This window comes from Marmota monax, unplaced genomic scaffold (genome assembly GCF_021218885.2).
Source record: "Marmota monax isolate L192 unplaced genomic scaffold, Marmota_monax_Labrador192_F-V1.1 WCK01_AAM20220418_F8-fsc00055, whole genome shotgun sequence".
Taxonomy (NCBI): Eukaryota; Metazoa; Chordata; class Mammalia; order Rodentia; family Sciuridae; genus Marmota; species Marmota monax.
In genome coordinates this window covers 9,708,807-9,732,817 of record NW_026695205.1, presented here as the reverse complement: position 1 = coordinate 9,732,817, position 24,011 = coordinate 9,708,807, and the positions used below count along the sequence as shown (strand labels likewise).

Here is a 24,011-nt window from a genome sequence, read left to right as displayed (position 1 = left end):
TTTAAGAGGAACTATAGATACTGTATTTATGCACACTTAGTGGCATAAAAGCATGTCACTTAATATGTTTATGTGACAAGAAAATATACCTTCCAAAAACAGTTGCATTGTCCTGAGATTATAACTAAAATATTTTATTTTGAGGGATTTCTTCACAAAGATTAGCCTTTAAGATGTGTGGAATAACAAATAATTTTCCAGAAATGCACAATATCTGTAAGAGACTATAAAATCAAACAGGAAACCCTTTTAGTTTGGGAGTATTTTTCTGTCTTAATTTAAGATTTAATCTTTTAAATTTTTCAAGCCTGAAAACAGTTTTATAGAGGTGACAGCATTCTAGATACTTGATTGATGTGGTTTCACTTACTCTTTAATTTTACTAAAAAACTTAAAAAAGACGAATTTACTTCAATAAGGTTTATGCATTCCATAATATTTTGGGACAAATATTTGCAAAGAAGGTTTCTTGGAGGACTTATAGTTTTTTTTGAGCTCTTAATTATTAAATGAGAATACAATGATTATGTATGGTAAATCCAAAGAGATGAACTGTGTCTTACAAGGGACTTTTTAAAGAGATTTTTCCAATATTTATTTCACTGAGTTGCAGGGTTTTTTTAAATTTTAAAGAGTATAATTTTATTTCTAAAGATTATTTATTGTTCTTCAGAAACAACAGTATTGAGTCTAACTCTGAAATAGGTAAGTGACAAGTCTTACAAAGCAAAGTAAAGCATAGTAGGTTAAGGAACTGATTGGAAGTCTACCATTCTGGCTTTCTTTTTAGTTTAACAAAGACTCCTTAACTGTCTCATGAAGAGGTAATGAGTAAGGATGAGTAACAACTATTCAATTAACTATCATGCTTCATCAAAATCTAGTAAGATAAAAATCTATGAGCAAACTGGTATGATATTAGAAAGTGGAAGATTTAAAGTTGAAGCAAGTAGCATGAGTAATGGAATATAGATGTTTAAATGTACAAATGAAAGCAATCAAATGATATAAAAGTGTCCTGAATCCAGGATACACTGTAAAACCTCCCTCAGTTATCCAGTTAAGGATGATCTTTACTTAAAACATTTACTTTTGGGGAAATGAAATGCCATCATGAGTAGAAGGGTCCCATTAATATTTACTAAGAGCTAGAGAATAGGATGTTAGAAATTAAGAATTATTTTTATATTTTGGGAGAGCTATGCTTAGTGCCCACATTTTTCCTATGACTGTAGCTCTACAGGGATTCTGAAACTCAAGTCAAGAATGGAAAGGGACTACCTCCTTATACAGGTTGAGTATCCTTTATCTGAAATGCTTAGGAACCAGAAGTACTTCAAATTTAAATTTTTTGGATTTTTTAATATTTGCATATACATAATGAGATATCTTGGGAGATCCAATCCAAGTCTAAACATGAAATTCATTAATGTTAATTCATTATGTGTTCTGTGTATATCATACTCTTTAACACTGATGTAGATGGACACATTATTTTTATGTGGTGCTGAGGATCAAACACAGTGCCTCACACTCTACCACTGAGCTACAGCCCCAGCCCAACACTGATGTTTTTATTTCAATTTTGTTTTGACTCTGACCTGTCACGTGTCAGCCATCCAAAAACCTTTTGATTTTGGAGCATTTCAAATTTTTGGATAAGGGATGCTCAGCCTGTATTCCCCAGTATTTTGATAAGGCTACTAGATCTACAGTTTGATAAGGAAGAAAGGAGAAGCTGAGGCCCAAGCATGCTAATTATTGTCAAAATCAAGTGTAAAATCAAAACTTAATTGAGGCAGGGATATGCTGATACGTGTCTGTGATCCCAGCTACTAGGAGGTTGAGGCAGGGTAATTAAAAATTTGAGGTCTCCCCATGCAACTTAATGAGACCCTTTTCTCAAAATAAAATGGACTAAAGGTATTGCTCAGCAGTTGTGCACTTGTCCAGGGTTCAATCCCCAGTACTGCCAAAACAAAACAAAACAAAACAAAAAAACCCACAGGCAAGGGAGGGTTTTTTTCTGTTTTATCAGGATGTCTTCCTAAACCAGAGTTTTTCACATAGTAAAATACAATTATTAGAAATTCTCATATAGAAACACAGTATGTCCAAAATATAAAAACAAATCTGTTTTATTTGAAGCCAAAGAGCCCAGAGTATTAAAAGCATTCTCCTTGCCTCTCTCTTTCTTTCCCTACCAGGTACCTCTAAAGAAATCTAAGCTTGCCAGGCGGGGTGGCACTGCCTATAATCCCAGTGACTTGGGAAGTTGAGGCAGGAGGATTGCAAATTTTAGGCCAGCCTCAGTGACTTGATGAGACTATGTCTCTAAAAAATAAAAGGGACTTGGGATGTAGATCAGTGGCACTGGGTTTGATTCCCAGTATCTGAAAAAAAAAAAAAAAAAAGTAGAAGAAGAAGAAAAAGAAATCTAAGCTTTCACTGAGTATAGTTTTAATACGCACAATATATTCTAGAATTTTTAACATTATGTATGTTTCTATAAAAGTAATTACTTTGTTGAGTATCTTATAAACCATTTCCTTTGTCTAACATCTGGACTTGAGCTACTTGTTCAGCTTATGGTATAACAAACAACATCTCACTAAGTGCAGTGAGCATCTCGTTTCATGCTTTAAATTTTCCACGAGATTTAGATTTGTATCAGGAGCTGGAGAGGGCATCTGAGAAGGACAGGGAGTCTCTCCTGTTCAGTGGCGATACCCCATTTCTAATTTTTATCTACCTTGTACTCTGTGCCTTTGCTGAAAGAATTTGAAGAAAAAAAAAAGTATGTGCATGGAAGTAGAAGAATATTTTCTCAACTTATTCTCAAAGTTGCTAAATGCTTGCCTGAAATAACAATCATAAGCACATGGCCTTGCTTACTCACTGCTTAGAGAAAACACCACAGTACTTACTTCTATTCCCCACCCTTATACATTGTTCCTTAAGCTTATAGATGATCATAACATTGCTGTGCAGTTTTCTGCTGCTTACTTTTAAGTTGAAATCTCATTTTTGTTTCAGATTCTCCTTCTTCTGTGGTTAACAAACAGCTCGGATCCATGTCACTTGACGAGCAACAGGGTGCGTGCAACAGGAGATGCGCTATGCCCATCCATCCATAGTTTTATTGCAATGCATAAACAAAGTTCTTTTTCATTTTTACATAGCATTTCATTTTGATTATGGTCTTAACATTAGTATTTTATAGACTAAATACCCCAGGTGGTATTGTGCACAAAGGGCCCCCTTGGCCTTTACAAATTATGCTCTGTGTAAGCTAATTTCTGTCTTTGACCTTTTATGGCAAATTTGAATTTTTTTCCTGTAACAGTGTTGTAATGGATATAAACTATATCCATTTTAAATGCTAGGTATCTCTCATAAAATTATGTAGAACTGTGGGTGTGTGGTTAGCATAATCAACTCATCACTCATTTAGGAAAAGTCATTTGAGCATAGTAATATTCCATTAGATTTTCATAGTAATGACACTTGATTTAGTCTGGTCTCATTTATCTGGTGATCTGACTTCTGTTAGCTTTAACTATAAGGAATATACTTAGGAACCCAGAGGTAAACTGAGAAGCCACCCATCAGAAGGGAAAATGGCTTCTACTTGGCACTTGCACTTTTTGAAGTATCAGAGGGGTAGACTTGTCCGAGAAGCCTTGAGGAGAACCTGATGATATAGATTACTTATTTTTCAAGCTTTTTTACTGGCCCATCAAATACAGCACAGAGAGGGAAGGAAGGCATTCTGACAAAAGGGGGGCATCTGAAAAGAAGGGTGGAGAAAGGAAGACTATAAACAGCTAAAATAGCCTCTGTGGAATTAGGGCAAATGGGTTACTCTCTCCACTCACAGTTCCCTGAGTGTTCTAAGTATTTTGTGACACAGTATCATAAATGTTACTAATTTTTGATGTTAGGTCATAAAGAAAAATTTAAAATGCTTTTATTTTTTTTCACTATTAAAAAAGGCAGGTGGGTGCCTGATAGAGTTTAGAAATATTTATTTAAAAGACTTTTTTTTTTTTCAAGTAGCAAAAGCTGTAAGATTTGGTTGGCTGAAAGTTTACACACGTAAGCTGACTCACTTGTTAATAGCAATAGGGAAATTAAATATTTTTATATAGTGTGAAGTAGGTCTAATTTTAACTATATCTTTGCAAAATCTTTGAAAACAATTTTTAAAACAGGGTAGAAAACTTCTGTACTTTGAACCTTAAATTATTCTACGTGAACTTGAGAATGACCAGTATTATTATAGGTTTTTTTCCTGTAAGTGAAAAAAAAAATTAGTAATGACTTTGAGAACCAAGGAATTAAATGTTTTATCTTTATACATTTATTATAGAGAGAGCAACACAGAAGACTAACTAAAGTGAATCACAGTTATAGCATTATATATTTGACAGTGGCCAAATTCATACTCTTATAATATAACAGTAATTTTCATAGATTGTATTAAATGTTAAATTCATTTTAAGTTGAGAATGTATGCATGATATGGGACATGACAAAAAGAGAAGAATCAAGCTCAACATGCAGATCTTTGAACTCAGCTCCTGGGTAAATGGTAATAATTCTAGCTTAGAAGTGGAAATTAAGAGGTTTTTTTTTGTCCCTGGGGCCATGTACAGTATAGTATGTCTTTTAGCCATGTAAGATGTGAGGTCAAATATTGAGATGATTTGGCAGAAAGTGCATTATAATAGACCATTAAAATATAGCTTTGTGGTAAGACCTCTGAACAGAAATGTTGTAATGGTGGAAAATATATCTCCAAATTATTTAAGTCCTGTTTTTTTTACATGCCTTTGCTTGGTAGGATTAATGTCCTGAGGGCTTCAATTAAGGGCTTAGGTTACCTGAAGATAACTTCTACCAGAAAAATTAAGGGAGACTGCCCACCACCGATCTGTCTCTTCTGGACTAATGTAATATTTTCTTAGCTGCTCTTCTCACCCAGGCTGTCATCTATTCTCTACTAGCATCCAGAGTGACACTTTAAAGAATGTAAATATACTTGTGTCATTTATCAGCTTACAATTTTTTAATTGCTTCCATAAAGGCCTTTAAAACAATCCAAATCCATGCTTTGCTTACATGACCTGGCCCCATCTCTCTAGCCGTGTCTCAGGCCACTCTGCTTGCTTGCTACAGTCTTGCCAGATAGCCTCCTTTCAGTCCTACCACTGAGCTCCTTTACCTCTCAAACCCCCGGACCTGCTTTTCCTTTACTAGAACTGCTTTTCTGTTAAGCAACTTTTGTTTATCCTTTGAATCTCACTTTGTCAAAAATAATAAGGTCTCCCTGCCTTCTGAAGTTCTTTTCCTTTATGGCGTGTTATTTTCCCACATTTGCTTTATAATCATACATTAATTTAGGGGATTGTTTGTTTCTGTGTTGAATTAGTAAGTAGATTGATTGAATCTTTAAGCACTGGGAAGCTTGGGAAAGTATTTCAGCTTGGGAAAAATGAGACCATATTTAAATATTGGCAAGTGCATTTTGGAAGTTTTACAAATGATTGGTGGGAGGTTGCAATGGTAGGAGCACATAAGGGGCTGCTACTGCATTCATCCAGTTGGAAACGATGAGGAAGTCAGTCTAAGGCCATAGCAGTGGGAAATGAGAATGGTCAAATTGGTTAAAAAAAAGTTTGAGAGGTAGAGTAAATGGGAGTTAGGCTGGGCTTTTAGCTCAGTGGTGCAGTGCCATCCTAGCATGCACCAAGCCCTTGTTCAATCTCCAGCACTGAAAAGGACAAGAAGAATAAATGGGACTTTGGAACTGATTAGGTAAAAATGATGTCTGGGTAAGGTGATAGTGAACCATCAGCCAAGAGAGTTTCCAGGAGGAATAGCTGATTTTAGGGGAAAGAAATATCCCTTTAAGATATTGTTTTAAATGTAGAGTTTGAAGTGTGTCTTAATCTGTTTTCAGTTGCTATTAAAGAATACATTCATGTGAGTAATTTACAAAGGAAAGAGGTTTATTTTGGCTCACTATTCTCACTATATCTGCATGGCTTCTTATGAGGACCTTGTGCTACTCCATGCATGGTTAAAAAGTGAAACAGCCAGGGCTGGAGTTGTGGCTCAGTGGTAGAGTGCTCGCCTAGCATGCATGAGGCCCTGGGTTCAATCCTCAGCACCACATAAAAATAAAATGAAGATGTGTCCAGCTAAAACTAAAAAATAAATATTTAAAAAAAAGTAAACAGAGGAAGCAAGAGAAAGCTAAGGAAGCCAAACCCAGTTATAACAACTCATTCCAGAACTACCTGATGCAGTCTCCTGGAGAGGAGATCTCTTCTGCAAGTTGACATTAATCTTTTTGTAAGGACTCTGCCCCAAGACCCAAAGCCTCTCACAAGCCCCCGCCTTACAGCACTAGCATTGAGGAACATACAAACCGTATTCAGACCATTGGATGTACAAATGGAGCAGTCTCATAGACGGCTATTTGGCTATATGATTTTGGAAGTCACCAGGAGTCAGAGGTCGAGATGAAACATTAGGAACCATACATTTATGGATAGTTGGAAAAAATGGGAATGGGTGATACTGTCTGTAAGAGGATGAAATGAAAAGAATCTGCTCTCCAGGGAAAAAGAGCAAAAGGACCTAGCTTAGGGAGACTGGAAAAGAAGGGTGAGAGAAGTGAGGTAGGGCAGAAGGAACGCCAGATCTAAAGGAAAGGCTTCCAGAGGGCTGCATTTGGAAGCACATGGGCTGTTGATTACTTGGACATGAAGTTTGAGTTACAACATGATAGAAGTACAAACCTGATGGCAGTGTGTGAAGAGAAAGGTTTAGGAAAAATGGAGACGTGAAAGCTCAGTTAAGAGTGAAGAGAGAGAAATGGTAGCAGTCTTCATACCATATTCAGACCTTGCTGCAGCCTGAATGTGGTTTGTATGGTAGCGAGCTGTAGTTTGAAGACCAAGCATGTTCTACGTACAGATTAAGCACAGAAATTCTTTATTAATGACAGAGGGAGTAGTTAATGTCCTAATGTACGGTTATTAATGCCCTATATGTACTGTAAAGGTCTTTAACCTTTCCTTCTTGGTGCTGAGGTTTTGAACCCAGGGCCTCGTGTATGGTAAGCACACACTACCTACCATTGAACTATGCCCCCAGACCTTGAAGGTTTTAATCTTTACCAACACTCCTGTTCTGTTTTACCCTGTAAAATGTAAAAGGTAATACATTTAACATTGTCTTTTTTAATGTATCTCTCACTAATGATTGAGCATAATTTTTTTTTGTTTTTAAAGAGATGATGATGGTTTTTTTAAAATTGTTACTGTAGTTTTATATTTATGCATTGGAATATTAATTCATCATCTTTCAAGTGCCCAGGCACTTTCCTGTGTAATTCCTAAAATTCTTTCTTTTTTTTTTTTTAATATTTTTAAAAATATTTTCTAGTTGTTGATGAACCTTTTATTTTTTATTATTTGTATGTGGTGCTGAGAATCGAACCCAGTGCCTCACACATGCTAGGTAAGCGTGCTACCACTGAGCCACAACCCCGGTCCCCTAAATTTCTTTATTTGAGAAGATTCCTAGGGATAACTTTGTTGCTAATAAATTTTTTTAATTTTAATAGGCTTGCTTCACTGAAGAAAAGTTCATTTCTTTGAATAACTGTATACATTATTTTAAAATATTTTTAAAATTTTATTTTAATGAGTTATACATGATTCTAGAATGCATTTTGATAAATCATACATAAATGGAATATAATTTCTCATTCTTCTAGTTGTACATGATGTAGAGTTAACACTGGTCATATAATTGTGTGCATGTGTACATTATTGAAGTGGTTGATTGCAGTCAGTGTTTTGCTTTTTTGTATTGATTTTTTAAAACAAATTACAGTGTGATAAACAAAAGTATATTTACTCTAAACCTTCAGAGTTGTAAATGCAGCTACCTGCTTGTTTTAGTAGTTTTAATTTAAGACAGTGTCTCATTCTGTTGCCCAGTGGGTCTTAAATTCCTGGGTGAAAGCTGTCTTCCTAACTCAGTTCTTGAAGAGGCTGCAACTACTAGGTCTAGATTGTTTTAATTAGTGTCATTTTTGATGTTTTGGAAGTTAAACCCTATTTGTGTTGTGTGTGCACTCGATGTACTCTCCTCTTAATCATATCTATAGCTGTACCTCCAGTTTGTTTTCTAACTTACAATTGTCTATGATAAAAATGACTGACATCTATTGAGTTTTTATGTAACACTGTGTTAAGCATTTTATGCATCTCATTCATCCTGATACTAATGAATGAATGTTATTATCAACCTCATTTTACTCATGAAGAAGCTAAGGCATAAAAACAAATGAAATAAGTGCAAGAGCCACATTTGTATGTCTGCTTCATTTATTCAACTGAGGCTTCACTGCCCATCTTGGCTCTAGGATGCATGGGTGAATGAAACTAATGCTATCTGTTGTTAGAGACTGAATTGGTGAATAATAACAGGAACAATAGCACAGACACTTACTATTATGTCCACTTTGCACCGAGCATTGCTTTGAGCAGCTTTTATACATTCATTTCTTTAATCCTTACTGTGACCTTACTAAGTAGGTACTGTTATTATCCCTGTTTTCCAGATGACACAACTGAGGCAAGGAGAAGTTAACAAACTTGTCTCGAGGTCACACGCAGTAAATGTTAGAACTGTGAGTCCAACCAGGCAACCTGGTTCCAGCACCTGCTCATAATCTCTGTGCTTTGCCTCATCTAATTGTAAAGACAGAGGAGTGTGGTGAGTGTTATCGTAGGGCTACTTGTAAGGGAGCCTCATTCCTTCGCACAGCGGGCCAGGGACCCCATTCCTGAGGAGACCCCAGAGTTGAGTCAGCCAGCCAGGGGAGGCAGGTGTGCAAAGGTAAGCAGGAAGAGACATGCAGAACTCTGATAGTAGAATGAGTGGGAGAATTGCCTGGGCCCTAGGCCCAAACTGAGGAGGACCACCTGAGGCGTTAAATTAAAAATCAGAGGGAAGCTAATAAAGGATTTAAAAGAGGTAGGATTCCCTGATGTCCTGAATATAGAGATTGACTAGAGACAGTTACTGTTTTAGTCAGCTTTTCTGTACTGTGTTCTAAAGACCTGACAAGAGAAATGTAAAGGAGGAAAAGTTTTTATTTTGGCTCACAGTTTCAGAGGTTCAGTCCGTGGTTGTCTGACTGCACAGCTTGGGCCCTAAAGTGAGTCAGGACATCATGGTGGAAGGGTGTGGCAGAGGAAGGCAGCTCAGGACCTGGCAGCCAAGTACCGAGAGAGCTTTGCTTACCAGAGACAAAATATGTACCCTAAAGACACTCCCTGGTGACCTATTTCCTCCAGCCACACCTTACATGCCCACTGTCACTGCCCAGTTAGTCCACATCAGTGGCTTAGTCCACTAATTTTTGTCACACTTTTCATAATCTAATCATGTTACCTCTGAAAATCCTTGTTTGTCTCACACATGAGCTTTTGGGGGACACCTCATATCTAAACACTAACAACCACTTAGGAAGTTCTCATAGTGATACTTGACCTGGTAATAAAAGTAAGAAGAGATGTGATGGAGTGAAATACTTAGGATATAGAATAAGTAAGACTTGCTAGTAGAGCCAGTGAGAGGAGGGGTTGAGAAGGAGTCCAGAATGTAAGACTTGGTAACAGTTCAGAATTTTCATGCAGAAACATTTCAGTAAAGACATTCTGTTTGGAGTGACTAGGATCAAGGCACAAATCTGGAGTTTATCATAATACAAGTACTCTTTTTTTTTCCCCCCCTGAGGTTGTACACTTATTTGTGGTGCTTTGGGGAGTTACTGATGGAGATTAGCAGAAAACTTTTCGATAAGGGTGATTCCCACATTTTGATAGACACAATCTGGAATATGTGTGCTATGATGGCTAATAGGCATAATCAGCGTGTAAAGGAAGGAAAGGGTTTTTGGTAAATGGAGAAGTATTACATAAATTACTTTAAAATAATAATCATTGGCTACTAAGATTAATAACAAGGATGGTGTCTGTCCAAGATAGAAGAGGCAGTTGTGGGGCAGTTATCCTTGCAGAAGTGTTCTCTGTGTAAGGTTGTGGTTTTCAGAGTTTTTTAATAGTTTTTGTCATAAGCATGTGTGTGTGGGAGCCCTGCTTTTTGATCTTCTGACACCATTTTGTTAAGGTTGGGCATAAATAACTTCATTTTGATCATGGCAACTTTCACAGTGCATATGGAGTTCAGAAAAGATGTCGGTTTAGAAGTAAATTGGAAATTTTCTGCATATAGAAATGTTAAGAAAGTGAAGCCATTGAAAGTCATTGAAATCAACTAGGATGAAAATAAGAAGTAGAGGTGGAAGTAGATTATCTAGAACATCTTGAGAAAAACCAGGAAAATAATTGAAAAATTAAAAATTTTGTGAGAGGAGAGCTAGTAAAGGAGACTGAGGGGAGAAGTAGAGAGTGGATGGCAAAGAACAGTGTGGTGTCCTAAAGACGAGAAGTCTAGTGGAAGATCTGAGAAGATCCTCCACTCTACTGGTGGTCTTAGAGGTGATCGCCTTCCTTAGTGGAGCAGTGCCTGGGGTGATGGCGCAGGAGTGAAGAGGTAGAGGTGAGAGCCAGGAAACCCCTCTCAGACCATTAAGGAGGGAGGGCAGTGGCTAGAGGGTGTGTTTTTCCGGGAAATCACATTTTAACACAGTAACTTATCCACTCTGTCAGTGTGTACGACAGGTTTTTTTTTCTTTTTTCTTTTTTTTAAAGAAGGTGAATATATACCAGAGGAAACAGTCATGAAAAGAAACGTTATTGATACCATGCCTACATTTTTAAGAGTACTTTTGCAAGACTTATGAGGGTAGGCTTCTTTACCTTTTTTATTCCTGTATTGCTCTTAAGATTGAAAGTTAAGAAAGAAATAGGTTCTTATACAAGTCTAATAGTTCTGAAAGGGAGATCCAGTAGAAAAGATAGAATCAGATTTCAACCTGTAAATCCTAGAGTGTAGAACAGGCAACAGCCCTGTTTCAGCTCAGTTTCCATCGCTGTGTTGTATCATCAAAATAGTTCTTGGATTAAAATTATTGTAATGGACATAGGGTGAGTTTTAATTGACAGAAGAAAATTTGACTACAATATTATATCTAAAAGATTACATAGAAGAGAATTCTTAATGTATGTCATTACTGAAATTGTACTTGTTTTTAACTTTTTATTTATAGACCCAAGCATGAAAATCCATTTTTAGAGTGAAATGCTTTGCCTCACAGTTGTCTTTATGATAGATAGGTGTTTTCTGATAGATTCCATTCCAAGAAGCAGCATTCCTCTGTGAATCAGAACATGTTCCTTATACATATGATTGTATTCTGTAATATAGAATCTTCAGAGAAGTTGGAGATTTCCTGATCTATGAAAATGGAAGGCTTTGCATTGGTTTAGAAACTAGACCTTAGGAATTTGCCTTTTCTTCTACATAATCCAAGTAAGATGGGCTGAAACATTTGAATAGACTATATTGTTGTCATGCCTACATTTTTTCAGAAGTTTTCACCATATATTTTATTCTAGTTTAGATTTGATTTTTTAAATATTTGTTATAACGAGGGCTGAGGTTGTGGCTTAGTGGTAGAGTGCTTGCCTAGCATGTGTGAGGCACTGGATTTGATCCTCAGCACCACATAAAAATAAATAAAATAAAGGTATTGAGTGTATCTACAAGTATTTTTTAAAAATTAGCTGGGCACAGTGGCGCATGCCTGAATTCCCGTGGCTCTGGAGGCTGAGGCGGGAGGATCCTGAGTTCAAAGCCAGCCTCAGCAAAAGTGAGGCACTAAGCAACTCATCGAGACCCTGTCTCTAAATAAAATGCAAAATAGGGGGGCTAAGGTTGTGGTTCAGTGGTCCAGCACCCCTGAGTTCAATCCCTAGTACCAAATAAATAAATATATAAAAATATTTGGTATGATGAAATGAGAAATATTGTATAATAGGTTTCCATATTGTAGAAAATCTCTTATTATTATGTCCCACAGCTTATCCCAGCTATACAATTAGCTAATATATAGTCATACCCAGCAGCAGATAGCAATGTTAGACATGGTAGTTCTAAATAAGTTATTACTGCTAGTATCCTCATTAATTATCTTCATTTTGAATGCATTATTTAAATTTTCACATAGTCCAGGTCTCCAGGGGTATCCTAGTTAAGGATCTATGCATTAATATCAGCATTTAGATCTGTAACAATATTCAAATCAGTATTAAAACAGACTTAAGTACCAGATAGTATGTTTTATATTATTATTATCACACCTAATTTTTGGTATGGCTTGTACCATTTTTATAGCACCACTAATGATTATAATTTCATGGTGGAAACATACAGATTAAACTGTTTCAAAGTATATGTATTACAAAAAGTAATTTATGGTATGTGAAAGACTTGGAAAATATTTCATTATATATAACAGGTAAAAGTATTGCTTTCAAAGTATATTTCAACCCATTTTGAATTTTTTTTTTTTAAGCCAACACACTGGCTTGAAATGTCCCTAGTATCATTTCTAGAAAGAATCTTTTTAATTTGGCTTCCTGAGTCTCATGATAATTGACTTTTCTGTTGTGAAAATTAAGTCCTTTATACTGTTTCACCTTGATGTTTATGTGATTACTACTCTGCTTCTGAAGCATATGTTTTCAGTCAGTGGTAGTTTACCTGGATAGCACTCTAAGCTGCTAATTAGTTGTTTTAAATAGTTATAAATACTAAGCAATATAAATAGACATCTAAAAATAGCCATTTAATTAACAAGTTAAGAGTGATTTTTTCCCTCCATTGCATTTCTGTGTGGTTGAGCACACTACAAGGGAATTCTCCTGTTGTGTTTTTAGAAGAAGGAAAAATGTGCGCTGGAAGACACATAGCTTTCCTGTAGTCCAGGGCCAAAATCATAGTTGAGCTACCAGAGCTTTTATCAGTTATATCAATGTTGCTGATGTGAATTGTATATCATTTTTGAGGAATTTTGACACTGACAATTGATATTTTTATTTAAAATTGATAATTTAAATATATTTTATTTTTTTATTCAGATTATTTCTAAGTCTTTGCGGGAAATGCTGTGTAACAGAAAAAAAAAGTTCAGCATCGTGTAAAATGGAGATGATACTTGCTACAAAGATCTTAAACACAGTTAACACATGTGTATGTGTGTTCATGCACATCTTGATGGTCAGGCTCAGTAAATTGCAGCTATTACTGTGACTGTGCTTTCTGAATAAAGCCATTTGTACATTTAGGTGAAGTTTTAAACCCTAAGGCTTTTAAATAAAAACCTACTTGTTATTAAGGAAACATTTCAGTAATGTATACTGTGTGTTATGTAAGTAAGGCTGTGAAAAAAAAACTGTTTAAAAAGTATGTGTTTGCTGAGCCACCTTCTAACACACAACAAGTTTAGGAAATTTTAGATGTTTGCAGTTATTTTTTTAAATGTAAAAATAAAACATTTGATTTTTTTTCTTTAGGTCTTTTGTAGATTTTCTTAAACATTTGTAGCTTGAAATATGCATTTTATCACAAACATGGTGAGGGCATTCATTATTAGCTCAGGATTCTACATTACTGAGAAAATTCAACCTGATATGTGATCACACAGTGGAGGATTCAGCTAGGAAGAGGCTGGTGGAAGGAAGCTATGAAGTTGAGTTTTGAACCTTAGGTAGACTCCCACTAATACCACAGAAAAGGAAAACAGGTTCTGTGTTGTGCACTGTTTCTGCCAGAGACACAAATTTGTCTATGTGCAGGCTATAAGGAAATCACTACCCTTAGGAGTCTGGAGATTTGGTAACTACATGGAAGTATCCATTTTTAGAGTGAAGGGCCAGTTTTATACAGGCTTGATGAGTTCATTAACAACTTCAATGAGCAAATTCTGTCAACTGTAATCATTTTATAATTAAATGAATGCTATCATGTTTTATATGATTTACAATATACAGTATATCCCTGAGATATTGAATAACTGTAGTAGCTACCCTAGGAAAAAAGTTTTAGTTGTTACTGATCATCTCAGAGGACTTCTTGCTGGGGGGGATGGGACTGTATAAATTTAAACGTGTTTCTGCATGATTTTGATCTCTTTGTTTTCTATATTCCTATGGTCCTAGCTTGTAAATATCTGTAGCTGTCTCTCTTTAATTTTTCTCAAAAGGAAGATTTTGAAAGAGCATTTAAATTTCACAAAACTTCTTGTGTATAATCAAGGTAGGCCTCAGAAATTCAGTCTTGCCTTCTTTCCTGAGCTTGCTTTTGTTTCCCATTCCTTCTTCACCCTTAAAGGAAAAACAGATAGCAAAACACTTTATGAGATACTGTGAGAGAAAACGGAAGAACTAGCCCCAACAGTGCTTCTCATTTCCTTGATCATCCAAATCTTTGTCTGTCCCTGCCAATGCCGGGAGCCTAAAGACCATAGCGACTGGCAGCAAAGGGACAAAAGTTGCAGCTAATTGAAGAAGGGGGATAAACTGTGAGGACAAATGGCTAGTGAGAGGTGAATTTTTTGAAGATGATGAAGATGAGGAGCGATGTTTTTAAAGTATATATTCTTAATCATTTTACCTAAGCTAAAAGTCTATTCATTCATTTATTTTACTGTTTGGTAAAATAACCTCAAACACTGAATGTAATACCAAATCTTTGACAGTTGTAATGAGCTCTTTTTAGCAGCTGTTGATAATCAGAATAAAGTTACAACAAAAATTATACAGAAAGTTTTTTACCATTTGGGATGCCAACTCTGTGATTTACAGTGTTTTCAGATCAGAATTGATTTCATAGGACAGAGTTTTTCACGAGTTAGAAGTTAAGACATTGGTACTGTCAATTTAACTGCTCATTTCTTGGGAGTCAAGAGATGACTTCTACTACAGTTCTGTATTTGAAGTCTTATTAATTGTCTTTTATATGATAAAAGCTAAAGCAGAGGTTCTGCTGCCACATCTTTAAGAGGAATGAAAAGCGTTATGTCCTTCATTGTAATATAAAGTGGAACTAGCAATCAAAATGCCTGAGCAGGCCTTTGAGTATAGCTTAGCTTAGTGATAGAGAGCTTGCCTAGTGTGCATGAGACCCTGAGTTCAATCCCCAGCACTGCAAAAAACTAAAACCTTAAGCAATTGGGTTTTATCAAATTGTAATTGCTTTCATTTTTTTCCACCAAAAAAAAGCAGCTTATTTTTAGTAATGTTACATTAGTCCTGTGTTCAATATAAGAAACTAATCATGATATTAGAAGTTTTTCTTTCTGCAGCAGCTAGTGAAAGTGTCATATATTTGACTGTATATTCATTTTATTCCCTGTGTACTTTAATGTTTCACCAAGATCGCAGGCATCATAAAGTGAAAATTTTCTAAAGTGCTATCTTTATGTTTGAATATTTATATCCTCCTTTGAAGGAGCTTTGGAACAGTATATATCAATTTCTGTAGAGTTGATTTTATTTGTCATTTAATAAGACTTTATATAAATGAACCATGTGTGTATATATATATATATATATATATATATATATATATATGGACATATATGTAAGTATTTATATGTATAGATATCCCTATAATTCTTAAGGTGATTTTGCTTTCCATAATTAAGAAACAAATTCCTTGTAAGATTAGTCAAGAATAGAAGATGAAGTATACCAAAATGTGTAATATTATTACAAAGTTTTAGAAAATATTCAAGCATAATAAACACCCCCTCTATGGAGTGTAGGCCATGATCTCTCACTGGAGGATAGATCTGAATTTGAGAGAGCAGGAAATTCAGTAGCATATAATTACAGCAGAATTCGTGCAGAGCCCTGGCCTCTTGTGTCTTGGTGTTCCTGAAGGACCCCACATGAGTTAGTCTCGATGCTCCAACAACTAAAGAATAATAACCATGAACTTTCTGTTAAATGAAGGTGCCGGTTGATAATGTATGTCACTGCATATTAATATTGTTTCCATAACAATTAAATATGGTTCTCAGTGTATTTGATTTCCCTCTGAATCAAGAGGAGTCATTCAGTGCTAGAATTTGATGCAGGGCTACCTGACATTTCAAGTGAGAATTATAACAGATATGAGAATTACGACAAGGACAGTCTAATTTAAATTTTATAAATTTTAGGAAATGTCATATTTTTACTGGTTTCAAAGACATTTTCAAATGTTTTAAACACAATTTTCAGATAACAGTAATGAAAAGCTGAGCCCCAAACCAGGGACAGGTGAACCAGTTTTAAGTTTGCACTACAGCACAGAAGGAACAACTACAAGCACAATAAAACTGAACTTTACAGATGAATGGTAAGTTAATCTTTTTGTGAAGATGTTCTTAGCCATTTTGTAGGATTGTGTGAGATGTGCATTTTTAGCTTTTTATCATCTTTATGTTTTGATTTGCTATAATGTGTTGGTTCTCAAACTATCAGTGTGCTTCACAATTCCGTGGAGAGCTTGTTAAAACAGATTGATGGACCCCACTTCAACTATGTTTGGCGTGTGATTTGAGAAGTTACATTTCTAGAAATTTTCCAGATGATGTTGCTTATCCTGACATATTTCTTCTGATAGAAAATATAATATTAATAACCTTCAAATTATTAGTGTAAAAATGTGGAATCTTGGTTCTATGTAAAAATATGCATTTATGTAGGACTTTTGTTGTTTCACAACATAATTTTAATTATACCGAATACATCTATTCTCCCCTGCTTTTGTCTTATATTAAATATTCCCATTTTACTAGTCTTCATAAATATTATCTTACTAGTTCATCAGATAGATATGGTGTGAATGACTTAAGCATTTTCCTTTCATTGGGCTGTAATTCTGTCGTCCGTCATCCCCTAGTCCCCGCCACCACTACCACCGTGTACCAGGGACTGAACCCCCTCGGGTGCTTTGCCACTGAGCTGTATCTCCAATCCTTGTTATTTTTGAGGCAGGGTCTCTCTTAAGTTGCTGAGAATGGCCTCTAACTCGACATCCTCATGTCTCGGCTTCCCAAGTTGCTGGGATTACAGGTGTGAGCCACCACATCTGACATAAATACTTTACTTATCTTGATAAATAAACCTGAAGGCAGGAAAAGCTATTTATCCATAAGTGAACTGTATCTAGAGAAAAGGTATTGCCAGATTATTTTCAGAAGGGCCCTCTCATTGCATTGTTATCAGCAGCATATGAATGAATGCATTTGATGGTCTCCAGGCCAGTGTTCACAGTAGTCATTTATCTTTTAACTTGTGTATTTGACTTTAAAATAATTTTAATTGTTATTTAATTTATCACTAATAAGGTTGAACTTTGTGTTTATTTAATGGTTGTATAGGTTCTCTTTAATGACATCTGATAATATACATTGCTCTGATTCTTACATTTAAAAAAATCATGTAAGCTTCTTATATTCTTTGTCAGTGCCTACTGGCTTGTTTGATGAGATATTTACATTTTTTATTTAAATTTATTAATATGAATATATTAATGTCAATTGAGATCAACAGTGTATTATTTCTTGATGTATGATCGTGTATTGATATAATTTCATAATTATATCAATTTATAAACTCTATTTTATTTGAAATTAACATTTTATTATATATTATAATATCACATGCTATTAATATGAAATATCTTATGTACTAACACTACTTAGTAGTTATTTATTGACATATAACTATATTGATACATGATAATATTTGTTTTATTCCATTCACTGTTTATATTCATTTATGTGTATATTAAAATCTTTCATTAAGTAGGGTTTGAAGTATTATTGAATACCTAATATTCCAGAGACAATTCTAGACACTGGAAATGGATCAGTGAAAAAAATAGATAAGAGAATCTTTGCTATGCCAGAGCTTACATTCTAGGTGAAAGAAACAGTGAACATAGTGATAAAGTGTTCTGTGTAGAGTATTAGGGGGTCCTGAGCACCATGAGAGAAAGTGGAACAGGTAGAGGTGATCAGGAGACCAAGGGAGGGGTCAGCATCATGGAGGTTGTAACACTGGGCAAACCCTTGAACAGAGGGCCATTTGTGTGTGCAGGGCTTTCCCTACATGCATTCTAGGCAGAAAACCAGTGAGACAGAAGCAGACCTGTGTGCATGGATCTTTAAGAGACCAGTGTAGCTGAAGAGGAGTGACCAACGGGAGAGAGGTAGCAGGGAAGGCCAACCAGCAAGGAGAAGGTATCTAGAAGAATTGAAGAAGGGGCTGGGGATGTGGCTCAAGCGGTAGCGCGCTCGCCTGGCTTGCGTGCAGCCCGGGTTCGATCCTCAGCACCACATACAAACAAAGATGTTGTGTCCACCGAAAACTAAAAACTAAAAAAAAAAAAAAAAAAGAAAAAAGAATTGAAGATGTTTTGATTTCTGCACTGAGGGTTTGCCATAGGTACAAGTCAGAAGAACCATTCAAAGGCAATGACAAGCTGGGTGCTGTGGCGCACGCCTGTAATCCCAGAGGCTCAGGAGGCTGAAAAGGAGGATCACAAGTTCAAGGCCAGCCTTAGTAAAAAGCAAGGTGCTAAGCAACTCAGTGAGACCCTGTCTCCAAATAAAATACAAAATAGGGCTGGGGATGTGGCTCAGTGGTTGAGAGCCCCTGAGTTCAATTCCCTGTGCCAAGAAAAGTGAGGAAAGGAAGGGGGGGAGGTAGTGAAAAGTGCCTGGGGTCTAGGCAGGTATTAAAGGTGCAGTCATTGGGTTTCTTCATGAGTCCTGACTTTTGATCTTAACATTTTAAAATCATATCTGTGGCCCTTTACTTTGCCTTATCTTTTCTTATGTTTCTGTACAAAACAGACTGACTTCTTATAAAAACATTGTTTTAGGAAAAGTCATAATTCCATTTTTTTTTTTTTCAAAAGGGCCCTCAAAAGTATGCAGTCTTATTTTTTTTTTTTTTTAATCCAATATGGTGTCTTGCTTTCATTTTAGTTTCTTTGGTGACAAATGAAGTAGTAGGACATACAACTTGGACTCTGGTTTAACAAGCTGTGGAAACGCTCTTATCAGTTTTCTTACCTAGAAATGAGTAGGCTTACAAAATAATCCTACTTCAAAGGTTTATTTTGAAGATTTGTTATTGACTTATGATGTCTATTTAATATAGAATTGAGGATATAATTTATGTTGCAAATATTTTTCCCAGTTTGGTGTTCCTTTTGTAGTTTACTTAGGGTGGTTTTGCTTTCTGATTTCAACCTATGAGCTCATGCTTAGAAAAGCTTTGTCTTTCCTAAAATTAGGGAGAAATTTTCTTTTTATTTTCCTCTTTTTTTATGGTTTTATATTAAAAACTATACACTTATGGAATTTATTTTCCTATAAAATACAATATAGAGCTATAGCATTAGTTGTTCTGCACGACTGTTTCTTTGTCCCAGTATCATTTATTAAACAGTTTTTTTCTCTGTGATCTAAAATGCTATGTTAACTATGCTAAATGTATTTATTTGGATAGTGTGTCTTTTCTATGAATATCTATATTCCTACACCGGAACCATAATATTTTAATTATTATGAATTATACACTAAGCATTTTATTCATACCTATACCACAGCTTTCTCTGTGGGAAAAAGAAACATGTAGTGGCTTATCTTTACCTCAATGGCTGCCTATTTCCTACTGGTTAAAAAGAAATGCAAAAATAAACAAATCAGCATAAAAAATTTCATCTGTAGTGATCCTATTAAGATGACACTTGCAACACTGGTACATAGCTCTCTTTGACATTTTTCTCTGCATATATACTCATGTAGGTATATATTCTTATTTGAAATAATACCAAGTTATACATGTATGCTTTTTAAAAATATCAAATTTACTTCTGCAATTAGTCTAAAAGGGTTGTTATAAAATCTTGGCAAAAATTCGTAATAATTTTCATTGTTTATTGGGTCACTGCTGTTCATCTATAATTAACATTTTAAGTTATTGTCTCTCTTAAGCTTACTTCTTCATATTTATTCTGAATTTAGAGAATTATTACATTTTTATGAATTCAATTTTAATCTGTCATGTTATAATACATTATATTCTTTCCGACTCAATTCCTCCTTACACATTTCCCGAAACTTGTCACAGAATACTCATTGAAAATTGCTCATTTAAATTAGTTTAGTACTCTCTTGTGGCCAGAATACTAATAGCACCACAGCTATAATCAGGTGGGTTTTAAAACTAAAGCAGAAACCATCACCTCTTTTGATAAAATCATAATGCTCAGTCTTCTGCTGTATTTGATTTTTTGTTGTTTTTGTTGTGTTATTCTGTTTTGTTTTTGTTTGGGGTACCAGGGATTGAACCCAGAAGTACTTAACCACTGAGCCACATCCCTAGCCCATTTTATATTTAGAGACAGGGTCTTGCCAAGTTGCGTAGGGCCTTGCTAAGTTGATGGGGCCGGCTTTGAACTTGAGATCCTCCTGTTTTAGCCTTCTGAGCCACTGAGATTATAGGCATGTGCCACCACACCTGGCTGCTGTCATATTTGAACAACAAACCAGAACTGGAAGGGATCAATGGGGGAGCATTTCAGAGACCAAAGAAATGAACAGCCTTCCATTCAAGTATTAATATAAAAATAGTCTGAACCACAGTCTAAAAGGGCATATGATCAAAATCTATAAAACTATTAAAAATTGAAGTCTGGTGACTAGCTGTAGACAAAGAGAGAGTCAAATATAATTCACTTAAAATTTCATAGAGACCAGGGCTAGAGGGGTGTAGCTTAGATGCCCTGGATTTATACCCTGGTGTGCGCATGCACACAGATGTGTAGAAATGCATACTAGATCATAGAAGCATCAAAACAGCGAACAGGTGTTCCTCATTTTAAAATCTTCTTTATACTGAAAGTATGTTAGATTAATCTTTTGTTTTTAATTTCTATTCTGAATTTTCTGCTATACTTCTCTAGTTGTAAAACAAAAAGCATCCTTAAAGTTCACTTTTATTAACTTTGTGGTGGAACCATTTGTCTTTTGGTGGTAGGAGCAGTGTAGCCTCAAGTTCTAGAGGAAATGGGAGCCATTGCAAATCTGAAGGTCAGGAGGGATCCTTGGGTCCGCAGAGCTCAATGCAGGCACCAGAAGGAGACAGTGAAACAAGTAAGGGGTTTTTTTGTTTTGTCTTTATGAATCCCCAGTGTTGGATGTCCACCTGTTTTTTCTGTTCCCTCCAGTGCTACACTTTTGTTTCTTATGTTTAACAAGTTACTCTTAACCTACTGTAGCCCAGCTATTACATTGATAAGTAGCAAATACAAAAGGGGGGGACCTTAGGCCATCAGGACGGGAAGGCATAGTGAAGCGCACAGTCCCACGTGTAGATACCAGGACTAGGATGAGTGGTCATTTTGATGTGAGTGTGTGAGATGTAAGTGTTAATTTGAACTGTGCCAGTTTCATATGTGGCAGTGAAATCCATAGTATGTCTTGATTGTTAAACAGTGTAGATGGTTTATAGAGGGAAAACAGAAGCAGTCAAGCCTAAACAAAGTGTGAATGATGCCCATGAAATGCCGTTTAGGGAACTTTTTAGAACCCTTTCCTAGTAGAATATTGTTACACAAACATTAGTTAAGTTTTAGTGTCCAGCACAGAGACTAGAACACTGAAGATATTCAGTAAATGCTTGATAAATGAAGTTACAAATGAATTATGTTTTTAGGTTAGAAAAAGCAAGAACAAGTTATATCAGCAGTGAGGGGTAATCTAAAGCAGATATTATGCATATAGAACTCAACAAAGCTCAGGGCCTGGACTTTGGGAAGAGGAAGTGGGCCCATCTACCCTTGATTGCATTTGTACAGTTCTGTGCACAAATATATATTTGCATTGTACTGGGGTAAAGTTTTGTCTAAATGTCAAAGGTTTCTATGACACTTCATCTATAGGGAAGCTGGAGTATTAAGTTGGTATTTATTTTTCAAAAAAATTAAGATTTAATAATGATTTGATTTATTTCCAGAAGCCTCTGAAGAAGTATCAGAGAATATGCCAGAATATGAGGAAGGTACATCTGCAGAAAACCCAGTTCAGAGCTGTGTAGATATAGGTAAGTTTTCTTGCTCCCTCTACATAATTGCTTCTTATGGGGAAATGAACAAACTTAATCTGTGTTAGTCCTCCACAGTTAGAGACCACCTCTAAATGGGTGTGTTGTACAGCTTTCCTCGTTGAGGAATGAAATTTCATATTTATTTTGTCAGCAACTAAGTTAGGTTAAGTGATGTTGTCCATATCGCTAACTGTTAGGTGCTACTTTATTTTCTGTCAGCACAATTAGATAACTTCACAGCTGAGCCATTGGATTCCAGCTCAGGAGAAAGGAATGATCTCAGTCTTGATAGCCCTTGTGGGGTTCCAGAAGAATCTACCTTGTCTGAAAAAGACAAGGAACTGGAAACTGTAGATCAGAACAGGAGTGAGAGTGCTGCCATTGAAACTAATACCAGTCCTGAGCCCCAGTCCCAAACAGAAGCCATCGGTCCTTTGGCTCATGAGGAAACATCAGCCAGGGACTCTGCGCTCCAGGACACAGATGACAGTGATGATGACCCAGTGCTGATACCAGGTGCAAGGTATCGAACGGGACCTGGTGATAGGTGAGTAAAGTTTTAATTAGCTTAAGCTGTAAAAAGCACATTTCACAGGGGTTTGTTGAAAAGTCACATAAGAGAGAGGATGTTTTTCATCCCTTCCTTAAGGGTTTCTCATAGTATAACCCACAGTAAATTATTTTCATAGCATATTCTTTGAACACATTGCATTAAGAGAGAAATAAAAAATCATCTTTGCTCTGTGCCTCTGTACAGAGCAGATTACTCCTTGGTTTGCAGATGAAGAGAAAGGAATGTTGACATTGACCAAAAGGTTGTTCTTAAAGCTAAGTTATATTTAGTTGTCAGATTGCCTTATAGGTACTCTGACCTCTATCTGTTTTGTTTTTGTTTTATGTTAAGTTTTTCTGCTTTCCTGCTGGCTCTGACTTTTTAATAAGCTTAATGACTTGATTTAGAAAATGAAAAATTACAGTAAGTAACAAATATTGTAGCAACAATAAAAAATTGAATTGCTGATACGTTCATATTATTTTTTCATTTTTCAGTGTATGTGATCACAAGAACATATTTTATTTTTTAGGAGATAAAATAAATAATACATTCCATACTTGTAGAAAACTTACTATAATCAGTGATATCATGTCATTGTAAGTTCTGTCTTATTCCAGAAAATCCAGTTTATTCTTAAAATCCTAGTTTACACAGGAGTGAGGTTCTGTTCAGACCATTTCACATATTTATATTCAGCTTACATTTTAGTAAGAATTAAAAATCAGTCAGTCATAGGACCTGGCTCACACTGAAAACACTAAATGATGGCTGTATTAAATAACCCCAAGATATTTATTCTCTGTGGCCATGTAGACTTAAAAAACAATGACAGTGAGCAGCAGCTCCAAGAGAGAAAAACTGACAGATGACAGGTAAAAACCCTGAGCAGCATGACCTTCGGGGTCAATGGAAACCCCTTTCTCTAATTGGAAAGGATATGCCCTTCCTTGGTCATCTTTGGGAAATGTTTACTTTGCCATGAGACTGTTTTCAAATGCACAACAAGTGCATTTCTGCTTTGGATCAAACATCTTCTCTTTTCCTACCACCCATTTAGTCCTTAGCATTCTTAATATATTGTTTTATTTTTTAAATATTTGTTTATTTTTTTAATTGTAGATGGACACAATACCTTTATTTTATTCATTTTTATGTGATGCTGAGGATCAAACTCAGGGCCTCACATGTGCTAGGCAGGTGTTCTACCGCTGAGCCACTACCCCAGCCCCCTTAATATATATTTTAGATGAGTAAAAGTTACTTCTTTTTCTTTCCATACCCACAGCAGA

At 35.7% G+C, this 24,011-nt stretch overlaps 1 protein-coding gene across 6 annotated transcripts in view; it reads left to right on the top strand.

Moving 5' to 3' along the window:
• The window catches only part of Dcaf6 (DDB1 and CUL4 associated factor 6), a 111,419-nt gene that overhangs the window by 64,131 nt on the left and 23,277 nt on the right, over nucleotides 1-24,011 (top strand). For 4 of the 6 annotated variants that reach the window (XM_046429978.2, XM_046429976.2, XM_046429977.2 and 1 more), the window contains 5 exons: nucleotides 3,037-3,096; nucleotides 16,281-16,398; nucleotides 21,099-21,214; nucleotides 22,077-22,163; nucleotides 22,386-22,713. In XM_046429978.2, coding sequence (XP_046285934.1) covers nucleotides 3,037-3,096; nucleotides 16,281-16,398; nucleotides 21,099-21,214; nucleotides 22,077-22,163; nucleotides 22,386-22,713 — 709 coding nt within the window. The remainder of the gene's footprint in view (nucleotides 1-3,036; nucleotides 3,097-16,280; nucleotides 16,399-21,098; nucleotides 21,215-22,076; nucleotides 22,164-22,385; nucleotides 22,714-24,011) is intronic. The other 2 variants (XM_046429981.2, XM_046429982.2) reach the window with 1 other exon arrangement.